The sequence below is a fragment of the Erinaceus europaeus genome, chromosome 15 (assembly GCF_950295315.1).
Source record: "Erinaceus europaeus chromosome 15, mEriEur2.1, whole genome shotgun sequence".
Lineage (NCBI taxonomy): Eukaryota > Metazoa > Chordata > Mammalia > Eulipotyphla > Erinaceidae > Erinaceus > Erinaceus europaeus.
This window is the reverse complement of record NC_080176.1, coordinates 17,567,717-17,593,768: the sequence shown is the minus strand read 5'-3', so window position 1 is coordinate 17,593,768 and position 26,052 is coordinate 17,567,717. Positions and strand designations below refer to the sequence as shown.

The 26,052-nt window shown below is 49.8% G+C and overlaps 1 protein-coding gene across 1 annotated transcript in view; it reads left to right on the top strand.

Moving 5' to 3' along the window:
- Window positions 1-26,052, top strand: part of SNX29 (sorting nexin 29) — a 248,126-nt gene that overhangs the window by 196,847 nt on the left and 25,227 nt on the right. The window contains exon 19 of the mRNA XM_007534624.3: window positions 14,833-14,973. Within this exon, the coding sequence (XP_007534686.2) occupies window positions 14,833-14,973 (141 nt within the window). The remainder of the gene's footprint in view (window positions 1-14,832; window positions 14,974-26,052) is intronic.

Here is a 26,052-nt window from a genome sequence, read left to right as displayed (position 1 = left end):
TTCACCTGTCCTCCAACCAGTCTATACTTCTCCTTCTCCTCCCTTGTCCCTGCTGCTCCCTCTTCCTGTTTTGTCGCTCTGCTTTGGTCTCTCTGTCCTTTCTCTCCCTGCCTTCCCCGCCCCCTTGGCCCTCTTTCCAGACTGGCTCTCTCTCCAGCCTCAGGTGAGCATACCCACCCCTGTCTCCAGGGAAGAGAAGTTCTGCAGTGCCAGGTGAGGGGCTGACTCCCACATCTCCTGTCTCTTCACCTCCATTTCTCTCTCCTCTGAACTTTCAGGAAGGGGAGGAGGAAAGGGTCTGATCAAGTGTTGCTTGTCCTCTGTGAAGCCAAAATCACACACAGACGTGCCAGCCTGGAGCCAGCTGTCTCCCAAGGGAGCCGTGTGGCACCTTTGGTCTGAAAAAACATTGTGCTGGCACGACCACCTCGTCCCTCCTAATAATAGTCACCTGCTTCTCTTTAATGACCAATTATTGTGCTATTACCAGCTTAACGGAAATGTTAATTGGCTGGGGGATATTTTTACTCTTAAGATGGCAAGGCCTTTAAATACTGCTTCTCGTCATTTGTTGTAAAACCATATGCCAGGCACCCCCCCCCATCCCCAAATTAACCTGATCAGGAAAGAAAACAGCTTCTCAGTTACAACAGCTCACACCAGACTGGGGGTGGGGTGGGGTGGGGTGGGGTGGGGTGGGGTGGGGTGGGGTGGGGTGGGGGTGGGGCTTGCACCGCCAGTGGTGAGCTTTGTCAGGAAGTTGTCTTCTGTGTGGCAAGAGCAGTGAGGGGAAGGGCGGCTGTCTTATCTGCTCGTCGTCTTCAAGTTTCTGGGAGGGTTTGCTGGTCTGACTGGCTCCTAGCACGTTCGTTCTCGTCCTGTCTCTCTCTCTCTCGTGGTTGTTTCTCTACAGCACTGCTCAGCTGTGGCATAGGTGGTATTGGAAATTGAACCTGTCTCCCCAGCCCGTTGGATTTTTCTCTACTCAGTGACAAGACTGGGCTGGGGACTTCTGTGAACAGTTCCAGTGATATCCCTAAGCTTATTTAACAGTGTGGCCGGGGTGCCACTCTGCACCCTAAAAAACTCCTAAGCTGGCCCCCACAGTAGCAGCCTAGCCCAGAGCATCCACAGCCCAGGCTGCCTTTGACAATGCTGAGCTCAGCTCAAACTTCCCCTCCAGGCCCTGGTGTGGTTGCTTCCCTGTGAGCAGGTCCCGGGGCCAGTACTGGAGGGGGAGGCCCCAGGCCAGTATCTTTCTGCTGGGCTCAGCGAGATGTGATCCCTGCTCACAGCCAGGCCGGGGCAGCCCCAACCAGGACAGTGTGTGTGTGTGTGTGTGGGGGGGGGGGGGCGGGGGGCTTCTGAGCACTTTGTTCTTCTGACCAGCTGTAGGCTCCGCTACTCAATCTGCTGTGTTGGGTGTGGGAAAAAGACCCCCAGCTCAAACCAGCTTAAGCAACAGAGGGTGCTCATTCATTCACTCACTGGTTGCCTACTATAGAAGCCAAGGGCATAGCTAGAGCTTCACTTTGCAGGGGCTAAAGTCATGAGAACCCTATCATTTTTTTTTTAATATTTTACTTATTGGGTGGAGGGTAGATAGCATAATGGTTATGCAAACAGACTCTCATGCCTGAGGCTCCAAAGTGCCAGGTTCAATCCCCCCACACCACCATAAACCAGAGCTGAACAGTGCTCTGGTTAAAAAATAAAAAAATAAAATATTTTACTTATTTTTAAAAAAATATTTACTTATTTATTTATTCTCTCTTGTTTTATATTGTTGTTCTTATTGATGTCATTGTTGTTGGTTAGGACAGAAAGAAATGGAGAGAGGAGGGGAAGATGGGGAGAGAAAGATACACACCTGCAGACCTACTTCACCGCTTGTGAAGCAATTCCCCTGCAGGTGGAGAGCTGGGGGCTCCAACCGGGATCCTTACACTGGTCCTTGTGCTTTGTAGTACATGCACTTAACCCACTACACTATTGCCCGACTCCCAATATTTTACTTATTTGATGTAGAAAAAAATTGAGAGGGTGGGGGAGACAGGGAGAGAGAAGGAGAGGCAGTGGCAGACCTGCTTCGCCGTTCACCAAGCTTCCCACCTGCAGGTGGGGACTGGGGACTTGAACCCAGGTCATTGCTCATGGTACCATGTATCCTCAACTGGGTCCACCACCACCCAGTCCCAAGGGCCCAGTCTTTAGAGTCACTCTGTTGTCCACTGGCCCTGTCACGGCCAGGCTGTGGGCAGGGTGTTTGCAGTATCCTCTAGGCTGACTCCCCTGCTCAGCTACCCTGGGGGGGGGGAGGTGAGGAGAAAGGCCTGTGCAGCCCCCAGCACGAAGACTGGCCCAGAGCCTGTGTCCCACCGACCCTCAGTGATCTGGCAGACCCCTCGCCCACTAGCCACAGCGCCAGGCGGCCACCAAGCCTTAGGATCATACACTTCCTCCTCAGACTTGGATAGTGGGAGAAGGGTGTGTCCCCAGAGAAAAGTGAGGGTGCTGTCACCTGCAGAAGGGACATGGCTAGGGACAGGCCAAGGCAGCACCTGGGAGGCAATGTATGAACAGGTGGCCGCCCGTTACGGGTGTGGTGATCAGTGTGTGTGTGTGTGTGTGTGTGTGTGTGTGTGTGTGTGTACACACAGCGTTTGCCAGCCAAGGCTCAGGAATGCCAAGGACTGTGTTTAAGGAAGCAGCTCTGTGCCCATGAGGAAGAGGAAGAGCCTCTCCCAGCCAGGCAAGCTGGTGTCTGGGCCTCAAAGTGCCAGACGGGCTTGTGTGCATGGGTGGGGGGGTATCTTTGGCAGCAGAGCCCAGGTCCCTGCTCCTTGAAGGCTGGGGCTCAGCACCCCATGCCCCAGCCTCAGGCTCCTAGTTAGTGGAGAGGGTGAGGCAGCTGCTTCTCATGTGGCTCTTCCCCTCCTCCCACCCCTCCAGGCACAGAGGCGCACAGAGGCCAACCTTTAAAGGTTAGCTGCCGGTGCCACCAGACTCCTCCCAGGAGAGACAAGCTGCGAGACTCCTCGCCTCAGTTCTGTGCCAGACTCCCTGGGAGGGAGCAAGACGCAGCTCTGAGATGTAGCTCAGGCTGGGGATGTGCAGGAACAGGAGTCTGGACACGTGTATACCCACAGACCCACGTTAGGGGAGGCTGCCAGGGATGACAGGCCTGTGTGGGGACAGTCCAGGCAGCCGCCAGAACACTGGGGTGCTAAGCCCTCTTGCCTCAGGAGGAGCAGAAAGGGAAGTGGCAGCGAGCAGGGTGGGATTAGGAGGAAGCTACCCTGAGGCCCCAGGTTCTATCCCCAGTACCATCACAAGTCAGAGCTGAACAGTACTCTGGTCTCTCTCTCTTTCTTATTAAAATAATAATGATGGTGATGATGATGATACATTCTTAAAGGAGTAAGCTGGGAGCTGGGCAGTGGCACACCTGGTTAAGCATGCATAGTGCTATGTGCAAGGACCTGGGTTGAGCCTCTGCTCCCCACGTACAGTGGGGACACTTCACAAGCAGTGAAGCAGGTCTGCAGGTGTCTATCTTTCTCCTTCTCCTCTTGCAATTTCTCTCTGTCCTGTCCAATAAAATGGAAATAATGGCGGTCAGGAGTAGTGATAACCCTGGAGGAAAAGGAGAGAGAGAGAGAGAGGAAGGAGGAAAGGAAGAAGAAGAAGCTGCAAGCTATAAGAGGAACTGGATGGGCTGTCAATCTGTATGTCCCTTTGACATGAACCTGTGAGAAAGGAAAGTGGAGGAAAGATGAAGTTCTCATGTTCGCCCAGCTTTCTGCATGCCTGATTCTGTCTCCCTGCCCCTGTGGTGAGGCATGGCATCTCCCTTCCTCTCTCTGTCCATCCACCCACAACTCACACACACTCTCTCTCTCTCTCTCTCTCTCTCTCCCTTCCTTCCTCCAGTTTTTTTTTCTTGCCTCCAGAGTTACTACTGGGGCTCAGTGCCCACACTATGAATCCACTACTCCCAGTGGCCATTTGTTTGTTTGTTTGTTGTTTTTTCATAGAGACAGAGAAATTGATTGGTAAGGGGGGAGGGGAGAAAGAGAAATACTGCAGCACTGCTTCACTGTTGGTGAAGTTCCCTCCATGCAGGAGGGGACCAGGGACTTGAGCCCCAGTCCTTGCTCATGGTCAAGCATGTGCTGTGCGGGGTGAATCTGGCCCCATGGCACAGCTGTCCACTCAATCCTAAGTGCCACTGTTAGCTGGAGGTGAGCTGTGCTCTTTGCTTCTCTGTCTCTCTCTATCTGTCTCATAAAACTAAATTTGGGGGAAATATGAAGCCGCAAATCCTGGGACAACATCAGCAGAAGGGTAAAGTGGAGAAACTGTAGGAACAGCACTCGAGGAGAAGGAGTAAGCCCACAGGGCACCTGCATTAGAGCAACAGGTCCCATGGGACCGGAAGCTGAGGCAGGCAGGGCTCTCTGACCTCAGCTGAGCTATCTGCCCAACAAGGGAAGCCTCTCTCCCTCCCTGTCTCCCCACTTCTCTCTCAGTTCCTCTGCCTCTATCTAATAATAAATAAATAAAATATATTTTAAAAATGTACAATTCAGTCCCAGTTACAAACAACCACAAGGCCAGGGGCCAGACAGTGGCGCACCTGGTTAAGTGTTCACATTACAGTGCACAAGGACCCAGGTTCAAGCCCTTGATCCCCACCAGCAGGGGAGAAAGCTTCAAGAGTGGTGAGGCAGGGCTGCAGGTGTCTCTGTCTCTTTCCCTCTCTATCTTCCCCTCCCCTATAAATTTCTGTCTCTCTCTCTATATATATATATATAAATCCACAAGTCCTATGAAATAGCTCACTTGGATAGTGTGCTGCTTTGCCATGTAAGTGACCTGGGTTCAAGCCCCTGGTCTCCACTTGTAGGGGGAAAGCTTCACGAGTGGTGAAGCAGGGCTACAGGCAACTCTTGTCTTTCTCCACCCCCCTTTCCCTCTCAGTTTCTGTCCTATCAAATCATAACAACAGGAAAAAATAATAGTGAAGACCATCCTTCAGTGGCAGTGGACTCGTAGCACCAACACCAAGGTCCAGTGCTAACCATTGTGGCAAAAAGAGCGAGCAGGGCGGTGGGTGTTTTAGCTGTAGGAAGCCAGTGTGACTTCATTAAAAAAACAAATCGGGAGTCAGGCAGTAGCACAGCGGGTTAAGCGCATGTGGCGCAAAGCGCAAGGACCGACGTAAGGATCCCGGTTCGAGCCCCAGCTCTCCACCTGTAGGGGAGTCGCTTCACAGGCGGTGAAGCAGGTCTGCAGGTGTCTGTCTTTCTCTCTCCCTCTCTGTCTTCCCCTCCTCTCTCCATTTCTCTCTGTCCTATCCAACAACGACAACATCAGTAACAACAACAATAATAACTACAACAATAAAACAACAAGGGCAACAAAAGGAAATTAAAAAAACGAATCAGATGAGACACCGAACAGCTGCCCAAAGGACAGTTCCGGGTGGCAGGTCTGTCTGCTGTGCACACCTTCTGTGCTTCCTGTGGGACAAGGCATCTGGTACGTGTGAACGTGTGAGCATAGGAGAACCAGAGCTTCGGAGTCAGCGCAGGCCGCTGTGCACGGGGCTCTGTCTTCTCTCGTTCTTATCCTGGCAGTAATCCCCTGCCTCATCCCCCCTCGTGCAGATGTGATTCAGATGCACTTTCTAACATTCCACTTGGTCTAAACAAGTAACCCAAACAAGGTTTGGAGCTGCAAATAAGCTTCGCATAAAATGCAATTTTCTCGCCTCAGAAAAGCCAGCAGAGACAGTCCAGGCCCGTGCAGGGCTTGGGTTACTCTTAGTCAGAAGTCAGAGTGGGGTTCACTGCCAGGACTCAGATGAACTTAGACTCGGCCCTCATCAATAATAGCCCCCCCCCCCCCACCACTAGGATTAGCACTGGGACTCGGTGCCTGCACTACGTACAAATCCACTGGAGGCCTTTTCTCCCCCCAACATTTTATTGAATAGGACAGAAACTGAGAGAGGAAGGGGGAGATAGAGAGGGAGAGAGAAAGACAGACACCTGCAGACCAGCTTCACTGTTTATGAAGTGACCCCCCTGCAGGTGGGGAACTGCAGACTTGAACTGGGATCCTTGCGCTTCGTACTATGTGTGCTTAACCTGGTGTGCTACCACCCCGTCCCCACCTGTTCCTTACTTTAAAAAAAATAATCTTTACAAAATGCTGAAGGTAGTGCCTGCTCATAACAGACACTGGAAAATAAAGCCCACGTGCACCACCACCTGGCCCCGAGGGGAGATGTTCTACACAGACCAGAGAGCACTGTCCCTTCTAAATCACGATCACAGTTTCCACTCAAACCCGGACAGCTGAGGGATGTCCTGATGCTCAGCATGGCAAGGGAGGGGGCTCTCTCTGTGGGTGCACAGAGGACACATTCCTAACCACCTGTCACAGTCGTATCCTGAATATCAAAATGGAAAACTCTCCCTGGAGGGTTCACTTCTCTGGGGGGGGGGGCACTGTGATCCCGTCGTCAGCTGTGAGCCCTGAAGTCCAGGGTAACACCATGCTAAGCTGGGGCCTCACAGTGAGGGGAGATAGCATAGCTCCCCCCCCCAAGCCCTATAGGCAAGTCCTCTCTCTCTCTCTCTTTCCTTGGTGTAGAAGTATCATGGGTCCCTCTGGCTCAGGAGGCTAATAGGAGGCATTCTGGACCCCCTTCCACCCCACCTGGGCTGCAATACCCCCAGCGCCCAGCCCACCAGCTGTTTTTCACAGCTCCCAAAAGGGTGTTCCCATGTGACCTGTCAGCAAGCCTCCCATACTGAGCAGAGCCCAGCGGTGCTCACACCTTTGAACAGAACCCAGCACACCCCCATCCCCCTCACACACATACAAGGGCTGCTGCCAGAAAGGGCTTTCAAAGCACCTGCTTCTGGAGTCTGCCTTAAGTAGACAAGCTAGAAGCCCAGAGACCACCCTCATCTTGCTGGGGACATGGGGGGCGGGGAAGAATGAGCTGCCCAGACCCCTTTGCCTCAAGTAACCAGAAGCAATGACAGCTCTTTTGTCCCCACTGTGCAGAGGACCATGCTATCTCCACCTCACAGGTGACCATGGTAGTCCAGGGAGTGAGCCTACAAGCAGCAAGCCCTGTCCTACAGCCTGCCTGCCTCAAGGCCTGTGGCTTCTTCCCTTCTCCCCCCAGCCCCAGCAGGCCCATCCTAGTCAGAGGGGACAGGGACCATGGCAGACTCCCACTGAGCACTCAACAGCATTTTCACACCCTTCCCAGAGCTGCAGTCACAAGCTTCAATCACCGCTGAACATTTGAAAGCTATTAAAATTGTGCCAGGCAGTTGGGGACTTTTTTTTTTTTTTTTTTTTTTTAAAAAAAACAGCATTCTCATTTGCAATGATCTCTCGAAGTGGCATTTCCTGTTGTGTGGAATAGGGGTCTGAGAAGACAGGGTGGGTGGGGGAGGTGGGGGCTGAAGGATGTTTTCCACTGCTGATTCTCCTGCCTATGGGGGTGTGGGTGCTGTGCTCAGAGATCCGAGGTGCCGTGCTCCAAAGGTGGTGAGCAGTCCCCTCTTCTCCCCAACCCTGCTGGCACCTGTCATCTCCTGTTCTGTTGATGTCAGCCATTCCCACAGGTGTGAGGCATCTCAGTGTAGTGTTACCTTGCATTTCTCTGATGGTCTGTGAAGCGGAACACTTGACGTGTCTGTGCGCCATGGGTGTCCCTTCTTTAGAGAACTGTCTAGTTCTTTGGTCCTCACAGCTGTTTTTAAATGAATTGTAGCCCAGAGGGTTCACACATGGACCATTTCACAGCCCTTCTAGTCCTGAAACACCTCAGCACACCCACCACTCAGGTGTCTATCTGCCTCTCTCCAAAGTCCCTTGAGTCCCCTCACCCCTGCTGCCACCTCCTCCTCCTCCTCTTCCTCTTCCTTTTAGGGTCTGTTCTGTCTCAGTGTCTCTGGGTTTGCTCTCACCTGGCATTTCACCTGCTCCTTTAGAAATGATCTCTCCCACATGTGCATGAACACAGTCTGGCTGCTCATCCTTTTCTCCTGCCTCTCTCTACCTAGCAGAGTCCTGCCTGCTTCATCCAGGTAGTAAAAGGAAGATGTTAGAGTCATGCCCACTACCAGGGTGGGGAGGGTGCTGCTTTCTGAAATTGACGAGTCCTGCGAATGTTTACAAGTCCCACTCGTCTGTCTCCACTCTTATGATATTTGTTTCCTTGTTGATGTGCATGGTGGAGCAGTGCTATGGTCTCTCTCTCCTCCCTCAGCACCATGGACAGTACCCAGGGAGCTCCATGTATGGGCAGGACTGTGTGTGTGTGGGTGGGGGGGGGGGGGTGTTTCTCCTCTCTCAGCACCAGGGACAGCACCCAGGGAGCTCCATGGCTGGTGGGGCAGGGTTGTGGGGTCTCTTCTCTCTTGCCACCTGATAGATGGGGTGGTGGGCATTTGGGCAGCTGAGATGTCTGTGTTAGCCCAGGAGCAGCCGGTCTGTAGCAAGAGCACGTCTGCTCCAAAGCTCGTGGCCAAGGCACTCTGCTATGTGTGACTCAGATGACTAGGCAGCAGCATGGGACATAGGATGAAGTCACCTTTGCTCCCCTCAGCTTGTCTTTGGAGCCACAGCCTGGTTGTGGGGGCTACCTCTCCTCAGTGTGGCCCCAGCTGCTCGCAAGCCCCCTGGGCTGTGCCTACCATGTGCCCAAGGGGACCCACCCTATGATGTCACTGTCTGTGCTGCAGGTACCCCTCACAAGGCCACTAGACTCGTGGGTCAGGGTCATTGTCTGTCATTCTGATGGGAGATGGAGCATGCACAGTGCTCTCTGCTTTGCAAACCCAAAGAGAAGCGCTGGGCTCCTGCCTGTAGATGCTTCTGACCCCTGGTGCAGTGGGGACCAGGCTGGAAGGTTGCAGCAGACTGTGCTGGCAGACTGGAGCCCGGCAGACAGAGATGCTTGGGGAGCTGGCAAGCCCATTGTAGCCCACACCTTGGGGTCTGGGGGTGTCCCCTGCCTGCTTCCTGCTTTCCATGCACCTCAAAAAGGCCAGCTTGCTCCTCTGTCTGACCAGAGCTCTCTCGAGGACACAGCAGTGACACTGCCCACACAGGAGGGGATGGGCATTCTGCATGGAGGAGCATCATGGAGGTATGCCCCCTCTGTGCCCCTCCCCACCCCACCCCTTCATGTTGACTCCACACAGAGGCCACCCTGCCTCCTCCCCCTTCTGTCCAGCGCCCCTTGTCCTCCACCGTGGATGGGGCCTCAGCCCTCAACCAGAACTATCCTCTCCAGCCACCAGTTCCTGGTCCCTTCCAGCTCAGTGACAAGCGCAGGTTCAGGCAGCCTGGCATGACATGAAATATGGGCTCATTTGCAGAAAGTCTGACTGAGGGCCTCCAAGGAGGGGTGGCCACACCTCTCCAGAACAGTGGGGAGAACTGGCTGGAGCAGAGTGGACACCCCTAACCCAGGTCAGCCTGTTTGCTCCTCCTCAGAGTGAGTGCTGGGTGGCCCAGTGGGCTCAGAAACAGTGATCACAGGGCACATCACCTCACAGGCCCAGCCCAGCAAAAGCCCTCCTCCCACTCAGCTGTCCCCCATCCACCTTGGCATTTGGCCATTACATTGTCTTCCGTCATCAGCCTGGCCATCCTCTCATGTGGGCATTTTGCTTCTGGCAATGGAGATAGCTGTGGGTGGTGACATGTGCAGCTAGGAGTGTTGCCTGGAGGCCTTAGCTCAGGCCGCAGACCAAATCCAGACTGTCGCCCTGTGGACAGTAGTGAAACTGGGTGAGTTAGAACCTGAGACTGACTGTCTGGGGAGAGAGTCACACTGGTGTTGCACTCAACTGTCTGCCAGAAAGGCCTGGGGGATTTTTGTTTGTTTGCATTTTAAAATATTTATTGATTGGATTTGACAAAATGGAAATTGAGAAAAGAGAGGGAGAGAGAGAGAAGGAGAGAGACCTGCAGCCCTGCTTCACCCCTAGTGAAGTTGCCCCCATGCAGGTGGGGAGTGGGGCCTTGAACCTGGGTCCTAGTGTATGGCAGTGCATGCACTCAGCATGGGGTTTGGAGCTTGTCACACCTGCACTTGACCTTCTCTGAGTCACGTCTACCAGTTGCCCCAAGTCACTGCTCTCAGGCAGGTGTCGTCATGGGGCTTGGTGACAAGGCGTAGGTACCCTGTCTGGCACACAGCAGGTGTTGTTTAAGGACATGTCATCCTCTCAGAGACTGGAGACCTGTCACCGCTGTCACTCCCCAGAATATCATGCCTGCACAGAGCAGCACCTGGGCCCAGGGAGGCAGCTTGGCACCTCAAGTCTGGAGCCGGGAGATGGCTCAGCTGGTAGAATGCACACTTTAGCACATGCCTGGACCCTGGTCCAGCCCCAGCCGCCACCTGGGAGCCCCTGCAGGGGGGAGTTTCAGGGCGTGGTGGGCAGTGCTGCAGTGTTGTTTCTCCCTCTAGCCCCCCTCTCTAGAAATAACTTCTAGGAGCAGGGGAACTGTATAGGCACAGAACCCCAGCAACAACCAGCAGTCAAAGAAAACTTTTCTTTTAAAAATGCTTTTTGTTTTTATTTTTAAAATATTTTTATCTCATTATTTGGGATAAAGACAAAAATTGAGAGGGAAGAAGAAGATAGATCAGGAGAGGGGAAGAGAGAGAGAGAGAGATGCAGCACTGCTTCACCACTCATGAAGCTTCCCCCCGCAGGTGGGAACTGGAGGCTTGAAACTGGGTCCTTATACACTATCATGTGTGTGCCACCACCCAGCCCCTAATAAATATATATCTCAAGGGCCAGGAGACAAGACAACACAGAGGTAGCTCTGCTCTGAGCCCCCCCCCCCCCCCGCACTCACATAACTCACCAAGCCAGGGTGTGCCTGACTGGGTTGCTCTGAGTCCCACCTCACGTGGGCTCTACACAGCCCAGCCCTGCAGGGTCCTCTATTAGCTCTGCAATTTAGGAAGCAGAGGGGCCACTCAACCCACCCCCACCCCCACCCAGACTCTGCATTTTGTCTCTTTTCTCCCTGCCTCGCCTCTGACAATTAATTAGCCATGGTAATTACCTGCTTTAATTCCGTGATTGCACACGCTGTAATTACCCCTAATTCTGTAATAGGGACGCGCGCGTGTACACAAAGCAGGCGGTGAGGAGGGTGGGTTAGAGCCATGCCAGCTGCCTACCAGGCGAGGTGGTGTGTGTATGGGGCGGGACTGTCCCCAAGCTGAGCCCTGAGGGGTGGCTCATTCTTAGCCTCCCAGCTCAGAGGGGGCAGAGGTGGGAATGAGTCAGTTGCCCCTCCCCCTGACCCTGTACAGCTCAGACCCTTGTCCAGGCTGTTCTGTCTGGCAGGTGCACCCAAGGTGGCCCGGAGACCAGTAGGTGCTGCAGGTGCCAGTATGGGCCTTGGCTACTTCCTGGACATGTTCAGACTGTTCCTCACTTCCTCCCTTCTCATACCAGCTTGCTCTGCGGAGGTTGATGGAGACAGGCCCATTCAGCCCCTTCTTTCAAATCCGTGTGTCATGTTGACGTCGGGCACAGAAATCTTGTTTCAGTGAGAGAAGCAGAGCATCATGCTGGCCTGTCAGGAGTCAGATCAGACTCAGGAGCTCACACAGGCGAGCTCTGAGTGGCATTGCTGAGTGGCCTCCCAGCTTGGGAGCACAAATCAGTCAGTCAGTCAACCCCCCTTCTTTCTTTCTTCCTTCCTTCCTTCCTTTCTTTCTTTCTTCCTCCTTTCTTTCTTTCTTTCTTTCTTTCTCCCTATCTTTCTGTTAGCAGGGTTGTTTCTGAGGTTCAGAGCCTGCATGATTCCACTACTCCCACTGTTCCTTTTTTTTCTTTCTGTTTTGGTAGAGGGAAAGAGACAGGAGAGACATCTGCAGCACAGCTCCACCACTCGTGAAGCTTCCCCCCTGAAGGTGGGGACTGAGGACTTGAACCCAAGTCATCACACATGGTAATATCTGGGCTGTACTGGTTGTGCCACCACCCAGCCCCCAGGAGCATGAATCTCAAGTCCATAGTGGACTTATTTTATTATGAAGCTAGAATGTCACACAACCACAACATCACTGCCCTGGGACACACTTTCATTTAGAGATACAAAGAGAAAGAGAGACCACAGCACCAGGAGCCTCCCTTGGCTCCATGGCATCTCCTGAGTGGTGCTGGGGCTCAAACCTGGGCTACACACAGGGCAGGACACATGCCCTACCTGGTGAGCTCTCTCCTGTTTCTGTTTGTAGCAGTGTAATCAGGGTACCCCGAGGCTCTCTGTGCCCCTGCCTCCTCCCAAAGCCATGAAGATACTCTCCTAGCATCTTTATGATGCCTTTTGTGCTTAGAGTTCCAGTCCCCCAAGAAAGAACACAGAAAGTGAGTACATGAATGCCCATAGCTGCCTTCTCCAGAGTCACCCCAAATGCCCATTGCAACAGAACTGATCAATATAGTATGGCAGTTCAGCAGTGGAAAACGATGCAACAACAAACAAGGACAAAGGCATGCTAGCCACAGTGATATGGAGGCTTCCCACAGACACAGCACGGAGTGAAGAAAACTAGGCACAAGGCGCATCCCATTGCGTGAAATGGAGAGGCAGGAGACAGCCGCTGGAGGAACTGTGGGCAGAGCAGGAAGTGGTGGCATTGTCTAGGGGAGGGGCAGACGAGGGGTCCTAGGAGGAATGTTCTGGAGATGTTTTGAGTTGTTCACATGAAAGGAAGTATTTCCCAGGGGCGCTCTACATAGAATGTGTCCTGGGTCCCATTCATTGCTGGACTCATTTCCCCCTCCCCTCCCTTCCTGTCTCCTGTCAAGTCCCCCCATCCGCCTCCCCCGCATTATTGCCGGCATTACCAGGGTAATTCTTCCCAGAAGATCAGAAACCTCAAGACTTGAACTTCCTCCAAACACACAAGAGAGGGCTTGCCCCAATTCTTGATCACAGATATTACCCTCCTATTTTATCTTTTGCTGAGTCGAGGAGATTAGACTTGAAGTGGCTCTTTATTGCTTGTTTTAAAAGAGGGACTTGGTTTTGCTGGGAGAGGTCAACTCATTTTATTCCTCCAAGGAATTACTGCCTTTATGACTCAGGCAGGAAGCACCGAAGCTGATCAAACTTCCTTTGGAGGCAAGAACCCTATAAAGTCAAACCATGTGAGCACAGGCTGGCTCTCTGGGGCCTGAGCCCCCCCCCCACCCCCCCAGTGAAGTCAATCTGTAGTGAGATGAGGGGCAACTCAAGGATAGTGGGGTTTGCAGGGAACATCCCCCACTCTGGAGGCTGATAGCTCGGTGGTCATAGAGGAAGGAATGTCAGGTGCTTGAGGGCCCCTCCTGAAAAGAGAGGCCCAACAGGAGCATCTGGGACAAACGAGTTGTCCAAGGACATGTGACAGGCTTGGGGAAGCAGCACTGGGGCTCAGAGAAGTTGAGCTGGGAGCTTCCCTTGACAGACACCCCACTCTCTGCACCTCTTTGCAAAAGGTTAGTGTTTCAAATCAGAGGTATGAATATAAACATATATATATATATATATATATATATATATATATTAACAAAGTCTAAAGATTGCACAAGATTCTGTGGGGGCCCTTCCACATTATTTTCTTAGCTTACATTTATTGAGACACATAAATCTTGTGCCCCCAAGCTACCACTGCACCCAGTGCCCCCTGCTTTGGACATATTATGACACTGACCTTTCTGAACTCCATCCCGTTGGATTAGGCTCATCCTTCAGGTCAGCCAAGGTCATTTGATATCTGTCATCTCAGATATCAGGGGGATGGTGAGCTACTCATGTGTCCGGCATCCCCACACCACCCTGGGGAGGAGGGACTGTTGCCAATTCAGTTTTGCAGATGAGGAAGCACGTAGCAGAGGGGAGGAAGGACCACTCACCACAGCCCACCTCACTGCAGAGAGCTCCTACTAGCCTGTGAAGCTGTATCTCTCAGACGAATGAATGCCTGTTCTGTTTGGATACTGGGGCATGGTCTGAGAATGTGGTCTCTTGGCTGCGGGACTGAATCACCCTATCATGTCTCCTTTGTCACCCAGACTACTGAGTCCCTGGTCTGTGCCAGGCACAGCTGGCTTTTTCATGTTGTCAGCCCTCCCCTCTGTAAGAGAACTTGCTTCTTTTCTAATGTGCTCATCAGTTGTCTTGTATATGGCAGTACTATTGCTGGCTGAGTGGCCTCACTTGGCCTCCCACCCCCATTCTTTTATTTTAGAGAGAGGGCCACAGTTCTGCCCCACCAACTGTAGAGCTCTGTGGGTGCTGTCCATGGCGCTGAGACAGAAGAGACCCCTCCAGTGTTGCTCCAACATCCATGAAGTTCCCTTAGTGCTGTCCATGGTGCTGATAGAGGAGAGCCCCCACAGCCTAGCTCCACCATCCATGGGCATCTCACTGCTGTCCATGGTGCTGAGAGAGGAGAGCCTCCACAGTCTTGCCCCCATCCATGGGGCTCCCTGGGTGCTGTCCATGGTGCTGAGAGAGGAGAGACCTCACAGCCTAGCTCCACCCTCCATGGGCAGCTCTGGGTGCTGTCCATGGTGCTGAGAAAGGATAGGACCCCGCCCCCAGCCCAGCCCTGGAGCTATCACAGTGCTCCCACATGGTGCCAGGGCTCAAACTCAGTCTCAGGTATGGCAAGGTGTGCGCTCCACCATTGCTGAGCTACATCCCAGTCTTTTGTTAGAAAACTTTAATAAGAGCAGCTTACATTTTTGTTCCCTCTCCTCCTGGCAGGTCTACATCCGGATAAAAGATGACGAGTGGAATGTCTACCGACGCTACACAGAGTTCCGGAGTTTGCACCACAAGCTACAGAGCAAATACCCGCAAGTGAGGGCCTACAGCTTCCCACCCAAGAAGGCCATTGGGAACAAGGTACATCTGCCATGGTGGGCACATGTGTGACTAAACATGCCTGTGAATGTGCTGGGGGTGGGGGCTAACTCCTCCACCTGGACGTGTCAGTATGTTTTGTTGTTGTACGTCAGCCTAGCACAGGGATTGGCATGCTAGTTCTGGAAAAGGCCAGTGAGTGAATATTCTGGTTCACCATGGCATTCCAGCTGTCAGTGCTCTGTGGCTACAGTGGAGACCCTGCCAGAGATAGGCATGGCCGTGTGCCAATAAACTTTATTTACAAGACTGGGCAGTGGCTGGACTGGGCCTGGGTCAGGTTTTAGATGTCTCATTCTAGGTCATTGTGTTTTCTCTGCTTCTCATTTGTAGTTGTTAGGATATGTATTTTGATTTTATGGGCTTTTAATTTTTTTATTTTTACTGATTTAACATTAGCTCACAAAAATATGACTTGACGGGTCTGGTTTTACACTTGCGTGTGTGTGTGTGTGTGTGTGTGTGTGTGTGTGTGTGTGTGTGTGTGTCCTGTGCCTCCCCACTCACCTCTGACCAGCACTGAAGTTTGTACAGAGTCTAAGAGACAGTTTGATTACTGTTGTTCATTTGCCAGTTTGCCGGCTCCATCTCCTGGACTCCTATGCATGAAATCATTCCACAGTGGCCCTTTATCTCTGTCATTTTTATTTATTTTTAAATTTATTTATTATTGAATTGAGACAGAGAAATTGAGAGGGGAGGGGGCGGTAGAGAGGGAAAGAGACAGAGAGACACCTGCAGCCCTGCTTCACCACTCGTGATGTTTTCCCCCCTGCAGGTGGAGACCAGAGACTTGAACCCGGGTCCTTGCACACTGTAACATGTGCACTTAACCAGCTGCACCACCACCTGGTCCTACCCTTTATCTCTGTAGTCATGACATCATCACCCCCAGTCCCATCCATTTGTCCTAAGTGATGCAACATCATCTTTGTTGCACTGAACCCTGGAACTTCTTTAGCCCCTGTTGTTGGGCATTGTGGTTGTGCCCACACGTGGCCACTGTGAATAGTGCAACTATGAACACGGATGTAGGCATCCTTTTGAATTTGAGTGTTTTTGGATAAATGCCTAGGAGGGGGATTGCTGAACCATGAGGTTTTTTTGTTTGTTTTTTCCACTTTTACTTGTTGGAGGACCCTCATACTATTTCTACTTGAATGTGGAGAGACACACCCTCCCCCAAGCAGATCTTTCTCTGCAGCACTTCTGTTATTTCAGGAGGCCAGGAATTCTAGTGGTACATTGATCCAGCATTTGTCTCATCTCATGTGTCTGTAGGACTCTGTTCTCCAGAGAAGGGTGGAGGAGAATATGTTCATCCAATTCCTTAGCTGTGGTCCACCTCCCTCTTCAAAACCAGGGTCATCACCCCAGCTTCCCCTCCTCTGTGGAGTCACCTTGGCTCTGACCCTGGGCCCCTTCCTCTTAAAAGGCACGTCCTCCTCCCCCAATCTCAAGGTGCTTGACCCCGTCTGCATGTCCCCTCTGTCTGTATTGGAAGCACTGCCATGCAAGACACAAATCCAGTGAGACCCACCTTAGGCCCCAGGACATCTGCAGCAGGTGTCTCCCTGATGTGGATGAGTGTCCTTCAAGCCCAAGTCTCTAGTGTTGTCCCCAGCTGTGCCCCCCACCCTGGGTGACTGTCTGCCAGTTTGAAAGTCCTAGTGTGGTTTCCAGTGACCTTGCTCTAGACATCTGAGTGGATGGGATCAGCACACTGAAGAACCGTGGGTGCAGGAGACTTATTTGCACCTACTACATCCCCTCTAATGGCAGGTCCTTCCCCTTCTCAGTGTGACAGTCCCCAGCCATGGAGTTCCCCACCCCTCTTCAGTCACTCTTAGCCCGCTGCTCTGTCTGATCTTCCTGTGTGGACTTAAGCATTGTCTGTGTGTCTGTCTGCACAGAGAACAGAGCTGACTGCTTCCCCCGCCCCCCCAGCTCTGAGAGTGGTGCCCAGAATCCAAGAGCTCCGCATGGTCCAAATTCATAGATCAACCAGAGCAAACAGGGAGAAGCTTCCCTTTTCTTTCCTCCTTCACTTCACCTCACCAGGGCTCAGCACAAATTCAGAAACTCTAAACTCCAAAAAGAGAGCAGAGTAGCTTTTGGGGGTGGGGCTTAGGAGACAGCTCACACTCCTCTTTGGGATGAAGTTATTTTCAGAGTGGGCAGGTGGCCAGCAAGCCCTGCAGACAGGAGGACACTGCCCAGCCTGCCCCATCCACACAGGCCTGAGGGTTTCAGAAAAAGACATGTTTTTGATGCTGCCGCTGAAAGTCCCCAGTCCTGCTCAGTCCTTGCTATTGTCTCCCAGGGAAGATGGAGTTGGTCTCTGAAAACACACTTGGCATCACAGGAAGGAAAGCAGTTTCCCCCGAGCTGCAGATAACTCAGCTTGCTGGTGAGGTTATACATTAAAAATCCTCATTAAAAACACATCTGCCCGAGCCTGGCAGAGGAGCCTGGCACTTTGGGAGACACACAAAGCGTCCCTGCTGCCCAGGGTGTGAGCACGGGGACGAGCGGATGCCATGGTGGGTGGGTGCAGAACTGGTGGGCTCTGCTGCAGGCAGGCACTTCAGGGGACTCAGCATCTCCTAGCTAGGTAGGCCCCAAGCTGACCTTCTCACTGGGTCAGTCAAGGTGGTAACAGGCTCCTGGCCCTTTCTGGAGGCTCTAAGGGAGAGTCCACACTCGGGCCTTTCTCAGATTCTGAAAGCTGTCTGCGTCCCTTGGCTTACAGGCCCATTCTCTGTCTTCAGTGTTGTATCTCTGACTTCCACAGGGAAAATGTCTATTTTTTTTAAGGAGTTTACTTCATTTCACCCACAGCTAAGAGGGGTCCACAAAGCCACACTCAGATCTGGGAGGGACCACTACAAAGCCACACCCAGATCCTGCCTGGTGAAACAGACACTGGAAGGAAGGATCATTTCTTCCCTAAGAAGTTTACTTATTGGGTAGGCCAATGAAAGGACACTTGCCATGTGTAAAGCTCAAGCTTGACCCCCACAACCTTGAAGGAAGCATCAGTGCTGTGGTCTCTCTGTCTGTCTGTCTGTCTCTGCCTCTGTGTGTTTCTCTGCCTCTCTGTCTCTATCTAAAAATCTGGTTTAGATTTATCTAGTGATGAGAGTGATCTGGTGTCTGCAGTGCAGGGGTGGAACTCAGAATCTCATGAGGGCTGATTCTGCATGCTGTACACCATGCCACCTTCCAGACCTCCATGGTGGGTTTGTGTGTGGAGCTGTGGAGTCCCTGGGGATTCTGGGAAAAAGGCCCAGAAGCAAGACAAGGAGGCCTCGGGGGGGGGGGGGGGGCCTCAGGCACCAGATGTTGAAGCTTTTCCAGAGAGAAACGTCACTCCAAGCCACAAAGTAGCTGAAGCCATAGGCTGGTTCGTCAGCTGACACCATCAAGAGCTGAGCAGACAGTGCTGGGACTCGGTGTTCTAGGCAGGAGCCGAGGAACCGGGCTCACTGTGCATCGCGTGTGTGTCTCCTCCACGCAGTGCAAACCTCTGAAGGCATTTTCCAGTTGGTACCAGAAAAAATGACCTCTGTGGACCCAGACTTGAAACTTGGAAATAATGCGCACATTCGAGCAACCAGACCCTCCTCTCCAGTTAGCTTAAAATTCAGCTTGAAAATCAGCAATGCTGCTATAGACACACAAGTCAACAGCTGGGAGTGTGTTTGCTGCTCTGCCTCCACCACATGGGCTGAAGCCACAGGAATTGTCCCAGTGGTCTCAAGGGCCACCTCCTCTAGGAAGACCACCCTGAACTCACACCTCATTTATGTCTTGTCCAGACACTTTTCTTCCAGATTCTTGTGTAGCTTCTTTGTTCAGTGTTTTCTCTCGGCTCTTGGGGAAAGCTCCTGTGCTTTCATCATCAGCTCACACAGGAGCTGGTGAGTAGTCATGCACCAAGTCAGGGAAAAAAAAAAAAAAGAGAGAGCAAATTCAAGCTCATGGCATTGTGTGATGCTAACCAAACCTCTTTATCCCTACCCAGTTCATTTATTTATTTATTTATTTACTTACTTACTTACTTTTACTGCCACCAGGATTATTACTGGAGCTTGGTGTCCCCACCATGAATCCACCACTCTTGGCAGACTTTTTTTTTTCTTTTTATTTTGTTGGACAGGGCAGAGAGTAACTGAGAGGAGAGAGGGAGACAGACAGGGAGAGAGGAAGAGAGACACCTGCAGACTGTTTCACCACTCATGATCCTCCCCTTCCACTGTAGGTGGGGAGTGGGGGCTAGAACCCAGGTCCTTGTACATGGTAATGTGTGCACTTAACTGGGTGCACCACCACCCAGCCCCTACCCCCAGTTCTTTTCTTTCCTTCTTTCCTTCTTTCCTTCTTTCCTTCTTTCCTTCCTTCCTTCCTCCCTTCCTTCATTTATTTCAAGTCTGGTGCTTTATTATTTCATATGTTTACTTTGTATAGAGACAGATATTGAGAGGTAAGGGGGAGGTAGAGAAGGAGAGGAAGGGAAGCCTACAGCCCTGCTTCACTCCTTGTGAAGATTTCCCCCTGCAGGTGGGCTGGAACTTGGGTCCTTGTGCACTGTAACATGTGCACTCCACCAGGTGTGCCACTTCCCGGCCTCTCTTCTCCTCTCCTCCTCCTCTTCTTTTTTTTAAAAAAATATTTATTTATTTATTTATTCCCTTTTGTTGCCCTTGTTGCTTTATTGTTGTAGTTATTGTTGTTGTTGTTGTTGTTGTTGTTGTTGATGTCATAATTGTTGGATAGGACAGAGAGAAATGGAGAGAGATGGGGAAGACAGAGGGGGAAAGAAAGACAGACACTTGCAGACCTGTTTCACCACTTATGAAGCGACTCCCCTGCAGGTGGGGAGCCAGGGACTTGATCCGGGATCCTTATGCTGGTCCTTGTGCTTTGCCCTTAACCCACTGCGCTACCGCCTGACTCCCTCCTCTCCTCTCCTCTCTCTCTCCCTCTCCCTCTCCCTCTCCCTCTCTCTCTCTTTCTCTCTCCCTCCCTCCCTCTTTCCCTCCCTTCAGGGTTATCACTGGGGCTCAGTGCCTGCACTATGAATCCACTGCTTCTGGTGACCATTTTCTCTCTCTCTCTCTCTTGGGTAGGAGACAAAAATTGAGAGGGTAGGGGAAGAGATAAGGAGAGAGAAAGACACCTTTAGACCTGCTTCACCACCTGTAAAGCGACTCCCCTGCAGGTGGGGAGCAAGAGGCTTGAACCAGCATCCTTGCGCCCTTCCTTGAGCTACTATGTGCACTTAACCCAATGTGCCACTGCCTGGCCCCATCCGGCCCCTTCTCCAACCTGGAGGTCTTTAGTTACAGTTTGTACAAGGAGGCTGGGCCCTTAGCTGCCGGCCACTGTGAGTTTTGCAGAAGGCTCTGTGAGGAATCCCAGTGACAGCAGCAAGCTGCTTGCCACCTTGAGGTCTGGCCTCTTCAGTTCCCCAGCCAGCCCCGGCCACCCCCTCAGGCCAGATCTCAACCCTGCCAAATCCACCACTTTGGAAACCCACACAAATTATAGGGCTTTTGACCCTCCACTGGGCACTGAGTGTTGTCCAAAATATTCCTGGGGCTGAGAAATTACTTGCATGTCATTATTCAATCCCCCTCATGGCATCAGAGACCTTCCATGCCTACCCCCCACCCCCATGTCGTGTCTACTTTACCCCTCATATTTTTGGGCAACTGATTAAATCACAGCCTGGTAGTGTACTTCTCAGCTCTTCCTCTTCGTCTCGAATAATTGAGAATGATTGCTGCCTTCCCTGCCAGTGCTTCCATTAATATTTGAGAACTGTATTTTGCAATCTTGGCTCATCCCTTGTTAGCTAAGAGGAAGGAAAAAAAATGAAAAAACACAAGTCCTCAGTCAGTCAGATTGCTGCTCCGGTCGTTACTTCCCTGAGATCCAGGAGCCCACGGCAGTGAGGAAAGTTGTTCCCTTGCCCTGGACTTTCTCTGCAGCTCCCAGGGACATGGGTACTTTCAGAAGCTGCCAGTCAGAAGGTTGGACCTTGAGGAGAAGGAGGATGAAAGAGAGACACCTGCAGCCCTGCTCCAGTGCTTGCGAGGCTTCCCCTCTGCAGGTGGGGAGCTGGGGCTTGAACCCGGCTACTTGTGCATGGTAATGTGTGTGCTCATCTGGGTGCACTGCTCCAGCACTTGTGAAGCTTGCCCCCTGCAGGTGGAGACCTGGAGCTTGAACCGAGGCCATTGCACATAGCAACGTGTGCGCTCTGCTGGGTGTGCCACCACCCAGCCCCCTGAGACACTCTTCACGTGACGACTGTACTGGGACGTCTCACGGGTGTGCTTCTCATTCCTCTTTTGTCTGTGATGGGCACATGCACACCTGATTCTGCTTGCTTTCTACTCCCTTCCCTTCTTCATTTCTCTTGTGATGGTAGTAGATTTTTTTTAACCGCCTCTCATCTTTTCATTATATTTAACTTCATATATTTATTGCCCACCAGAAATGACTCCACTGTTGAGAATGGACTTTTTTCATTTTTTAAATTTCTTTATTGGGGAATTAATGTTTTACATTCGACAGTAAATACAGTAGTTTGTACATGCATAACATTTCTCAGTTTTCCATATAATAGTACAACCCCCACTAGGTCCTCTGTCATCCTTCTTGGACCTGTATTCTCCCCACCCACCCACCCCACAGTCTTTTACTTTGGTGTAATACGCCAATTCCAGTTCAGGTTCTACTTGTGTTTTCTCTTCTGCTCTTGTTTTTCAACTTCTGCCTGAGAGTGACATCATCCCATACTCATCCTTCTGTTTGACTTATTTCACTTAACATGAATTTTTCTTTTTTTGCCTTCAGTGTTATTGCTGGGGCTCAGTGCCTGCACCATGAATCCTCTGCTCCTGGAGGCCATTTTTCCCCCTTTGTTGCCCTTGTTGTTGTAGCCTCGTTGTGGTTATTGTTGTTGATGTCATTCGTTGTTGGATAGGACAGAAAGAAAGCAAGAGATGAGGGGAAGACAAGGGGAGAAAAAGATAGACACCTGCAGACCTGCTTCACCACCTGTGAAGCGACTCCCTTGAAGGTGGGGAGCCAGGGGATCAAACCAGGACCCTTACGCTGGTCCTTGCACTTTGCACCACATGAGCTTAACCCGCTGCACTACCACCCGACCCCCAACATGAATTTTTCATGGTACATCCACAATCAGCTGAAAACGGTGAACTCACCATTTTTTATAGCTGAGTAGTATTCCATTGTGTATATAGAGCACAACTTGCTCAGCCACTCATCTGTTGTTGGACACCTGGGTTGCTTCCAGGTTTTGGCTATTACAAATTGTGCTGCTAAGAACATATGTGTACACAGACCTTTTTGGTGTGTTGGGTTCCTTAGGATAGATCCCCAGGAGAGGAATTGCAGGGTCTAGGGTAGGTCCACTTCTACCTTTCTGAGAGTTCTCCAGACTGCTCTCCACAGAGGTTGGACCAATTGGCATTCCCAGCAGCAGTGCAAGAGGGTTCCTTTGACCCCACACCCTCTCCAGCATTTGCTGCTGTTACCTTTTCTGATGTATGACATTATCACAGGAGTGAAGTGGTATCTCATTGTTGTCTTGATTTGCATTTCTCTGACAATCGGAGACTTGGAGCATTTTTCATGTTTCTCAGCCATTTGGATCTCTTCTGTGGTGAATATTGTGTCCATGTCCTCCCCCATTTTTGGATGGGGTTATTTGTTTTCTTGTTTTTGAGTTTGGCAAGCTCTTTATATATTTTAGTTATTAAACTCTTATCTGATGTATGGCATGTAAAGATCTTCTGTTCTGTGAGGGGTCTCTTGGTTTGGGTAGGGGTTTCTTTTTGCTGTGCAGAAGCTTTTTAATTTGATGTAGTCCCATAGGTTTATGCTTGCCTTAGTCTTCTTTGTAATTGGATTCGTTTCATTGAAGATGTCTTTAAAATTTATTCGGAAAAGAGTTCTGCTAATATTTTCCTCTAAGTATTTGATAGTTTCTGGTCTAACATCCAAGTCCTTGATCCACTTGGAATTTACTTTTGTATTTGGTGAAATACAGTGGTTCAGTTTCATTCTTCTGCATGTTTCAACCCATTGTTTCCAACACCATTTGTTGAAGAGACTCTGCTTTCCCCATGTAATAGTCTGGGCCCCTTTGTCAAAGATTAGATGTCCACAGGTGTGGGGGCTCACTTCTGGGCTCTCAACTGTATTCCACTGGTCAGTGTGTCTATTCATGTTCCAGTACCAAGCAGTTTTGATGACAATGGCCCTATAATACAGTTTGAGATCTGGGAGTGTGATGCCTCCAGTTCTGTTCTTTCTTTTCAAAGATTGTTTTCTAGGTCTTTTCTGGTTCCAGATAAACATTTGTAGCATTTGTTCTATTCTCCTAAACAACGTGTTTGGGATCTTGATGGAGATAGCATTAAATTTGTAGATGGCTCTGGGTAGTACATTTATTTTGATGATATCAATTCTTCCAACCCATGAACATGGAATATCTTTCCACTTCTTTGTGTCTTTTTCATTTTTCCTTGAGTGACTCATAATTTTCAGTATACAAGTCTTTCACTTCTTTGGTTAGGTTTATTCCTAGATACTTTTTTGTTGGTGTTGTTGCTATAGTAAAAGGAATTGATTTCTGGATTTCAACTTCTTCTAACTTAGTGTTTGCATAGAGGAATGCCACTGACTTTTGAATGTTAATTTTATAGCCTGACACATTACTGTATTGCCTGATGATTTCCAAAAGCTTCTTGCTGGATTCCTTAGGTTTTTCCATGTATACTATCATGTCATCTGCAAATAGGGAGAGTTTGACTTCTTCTCTTCTAATCTGTATGCCTTTAATTCCTTGTTCCTGCCTGATTGCTATGGCAAGAACTTCCAACACTATGTTGAATAGTAGTGGTGATAGTGGGCAGCCCTGTCTAGTACCTGATCTGAGGGGAAATGCTTCCAGTTTTTCACCATTGAGTATGATGTTGGCTGTAGGTTTGCTATATATAGATTCCACTATCTTCAGGAATTTTGGTATCAAAGTGATGTTGGCTTCATAGAACCTGGAATGGAGTATTCCAGTATCTTCAACCTTCAATCTTCTGGAAGACTTTTAAAAGTAGAGGTATTAGTTCTTCTTTGAAGGTTTTGTAGAATTCATTTGTAAAACCATTTGGTCCAGAACTTTTATTTTAGGGAAGGTTTTTGATAACTGTTTAAATTTCATTAGCTGTGATGGGCCTGTTCATGTTATCTAGTTCCTCTTAGCTTAATTTTGGAAGTTTGTAGGTATCTAGGAAATCGTCCATTTCTTCCAGGTTCTCTGGCCTGGTAAGCATATAGTTGTTCATAGAAGCCTCGCACAATACGTTGAATTTCTGCAGTGTCTGTTGTGATATCTCCTCTTTCATTTATGATCTCTGATTTACTTGAGTCTTCTCCCTTTTTTGTTTTGTGAGTCTGGCTAAAGGTTTGTTGATTTTGTTCACTCTTTCGAATAACCAACATTTACCTTTGTTGATCTTTTGTATGGTTTTCTTATTTTCAGTGCTGTTTATTTCTTTAGTGATTTCTTTATTTTTTAAAAATTTTTTTAAATTTATTTATTTATTTTCCCTTTTGTTGCCCTTGTTGTTGTTTTTATTGTTTTTGTAGTTATTGTTGTTATTGATGTCATCATTGTTAGATAGGACAGAGAAATGGAGAGAGGAGGGGAAGACAGAGAGGGGGAGAGAAAGATAGACACCTGCAGACCTGCTTCACTGCCTGTGAAGTGACTCCCCTGCAGGTGGGAAGCTGGGGGCTCAAACCAGGATCTTTACGCCGGTCCCTGTGCTTTGCGCCACCTGTGCTTAACCCGCTGTGCTACTGCCCGACTCCCAACTTTAGTGATTTCTGTCCTTCTGGTTACTTTAGGGTTCCTTTCTTCTTCCTTCTTCTTCTCCTCCTTCTCCTTTTTCCTTTTCCTTCTCCTCCTCCTCCTCCTCCTTCTCCTCCTTCTCCTTCTTCTCCTTCTTCTTCTTTCAGATGTGCAATCAGGCTGTTTATTTGTGCTTTTTCTTGTTTCCTAATGTGTGCTTGTATAGCTATGAACTTCCCTCTCAGTACTGCCTTAGCTGTGTCCCAAATATTTTGATAGCTTGTGTCTTCATTTTCATTGAAATCTCGAAACATTTTGATTTCTTCCTTTATTTTCTCTTTGACCCAGTAGTTGTTAAGTAGTGTACTGTTGAGAGTCCACATTTTGGGACTATTACTAATCTTTTGTTGATTGTTAAGTGTTAGTTTAATTCCACTGTGGCCTGAGAAGATGCTTGGGATGATTTCAATGCTTCTGAATTTGCTGATGCTGTCTTTGTGGCCTAATGTATGGTCTATCCTTGAGAATGACCCATGTGGACTTGAGTAAGATGTGTATTCCAATTTCTTTGGATGAATGACTCTGAAAATGCCCAATAGTTCTAGTTTAATCTATCTTCTCATTTAGCTCCCTCATGTCTTTATTGATTTTTCTGCCTGGATGATCTGTCAAGTTGAGAGAGTGGGGTGTTGAAGTCCTGTGCTATGACTGTGTTGCTATTAATATATTGCTGTAGCTCTTTCAGTAGATGTTTGATGTATTTAGATGGTTTCTCATTGGGTGCATAGATGTTAATAATTGTCCTTTTGATTGACTGATCTTCTGAGCATTAAGCAGTGTTCATCCCAATCTTTTAAAATGTTATTTTAAAGTCGATCATGTCAGATATGAGAATAGCTGTTCCTGCTCTTTTTTGTGGGCCATTGGCCTGTATGATAGTTTTCCATCCTTTCACTTTGAGTCTGTGTTTGTCTAGTTGAGTTAGGTGGTTTTCCTGTAGACAGTATATTGTTGGGTTGTGTATTCTGATCCATCTTTCTACTCTGTGCCTTTTAATAGGTGAGTTCAGGGCATTGACATTTATTGATATCAAAGATTGAAGAAATTTTTAACGCCATTCTTTTAGAGTTTTAGAGTGTTCTGATATAAGGCCTATTTATGGTGGTCTGACT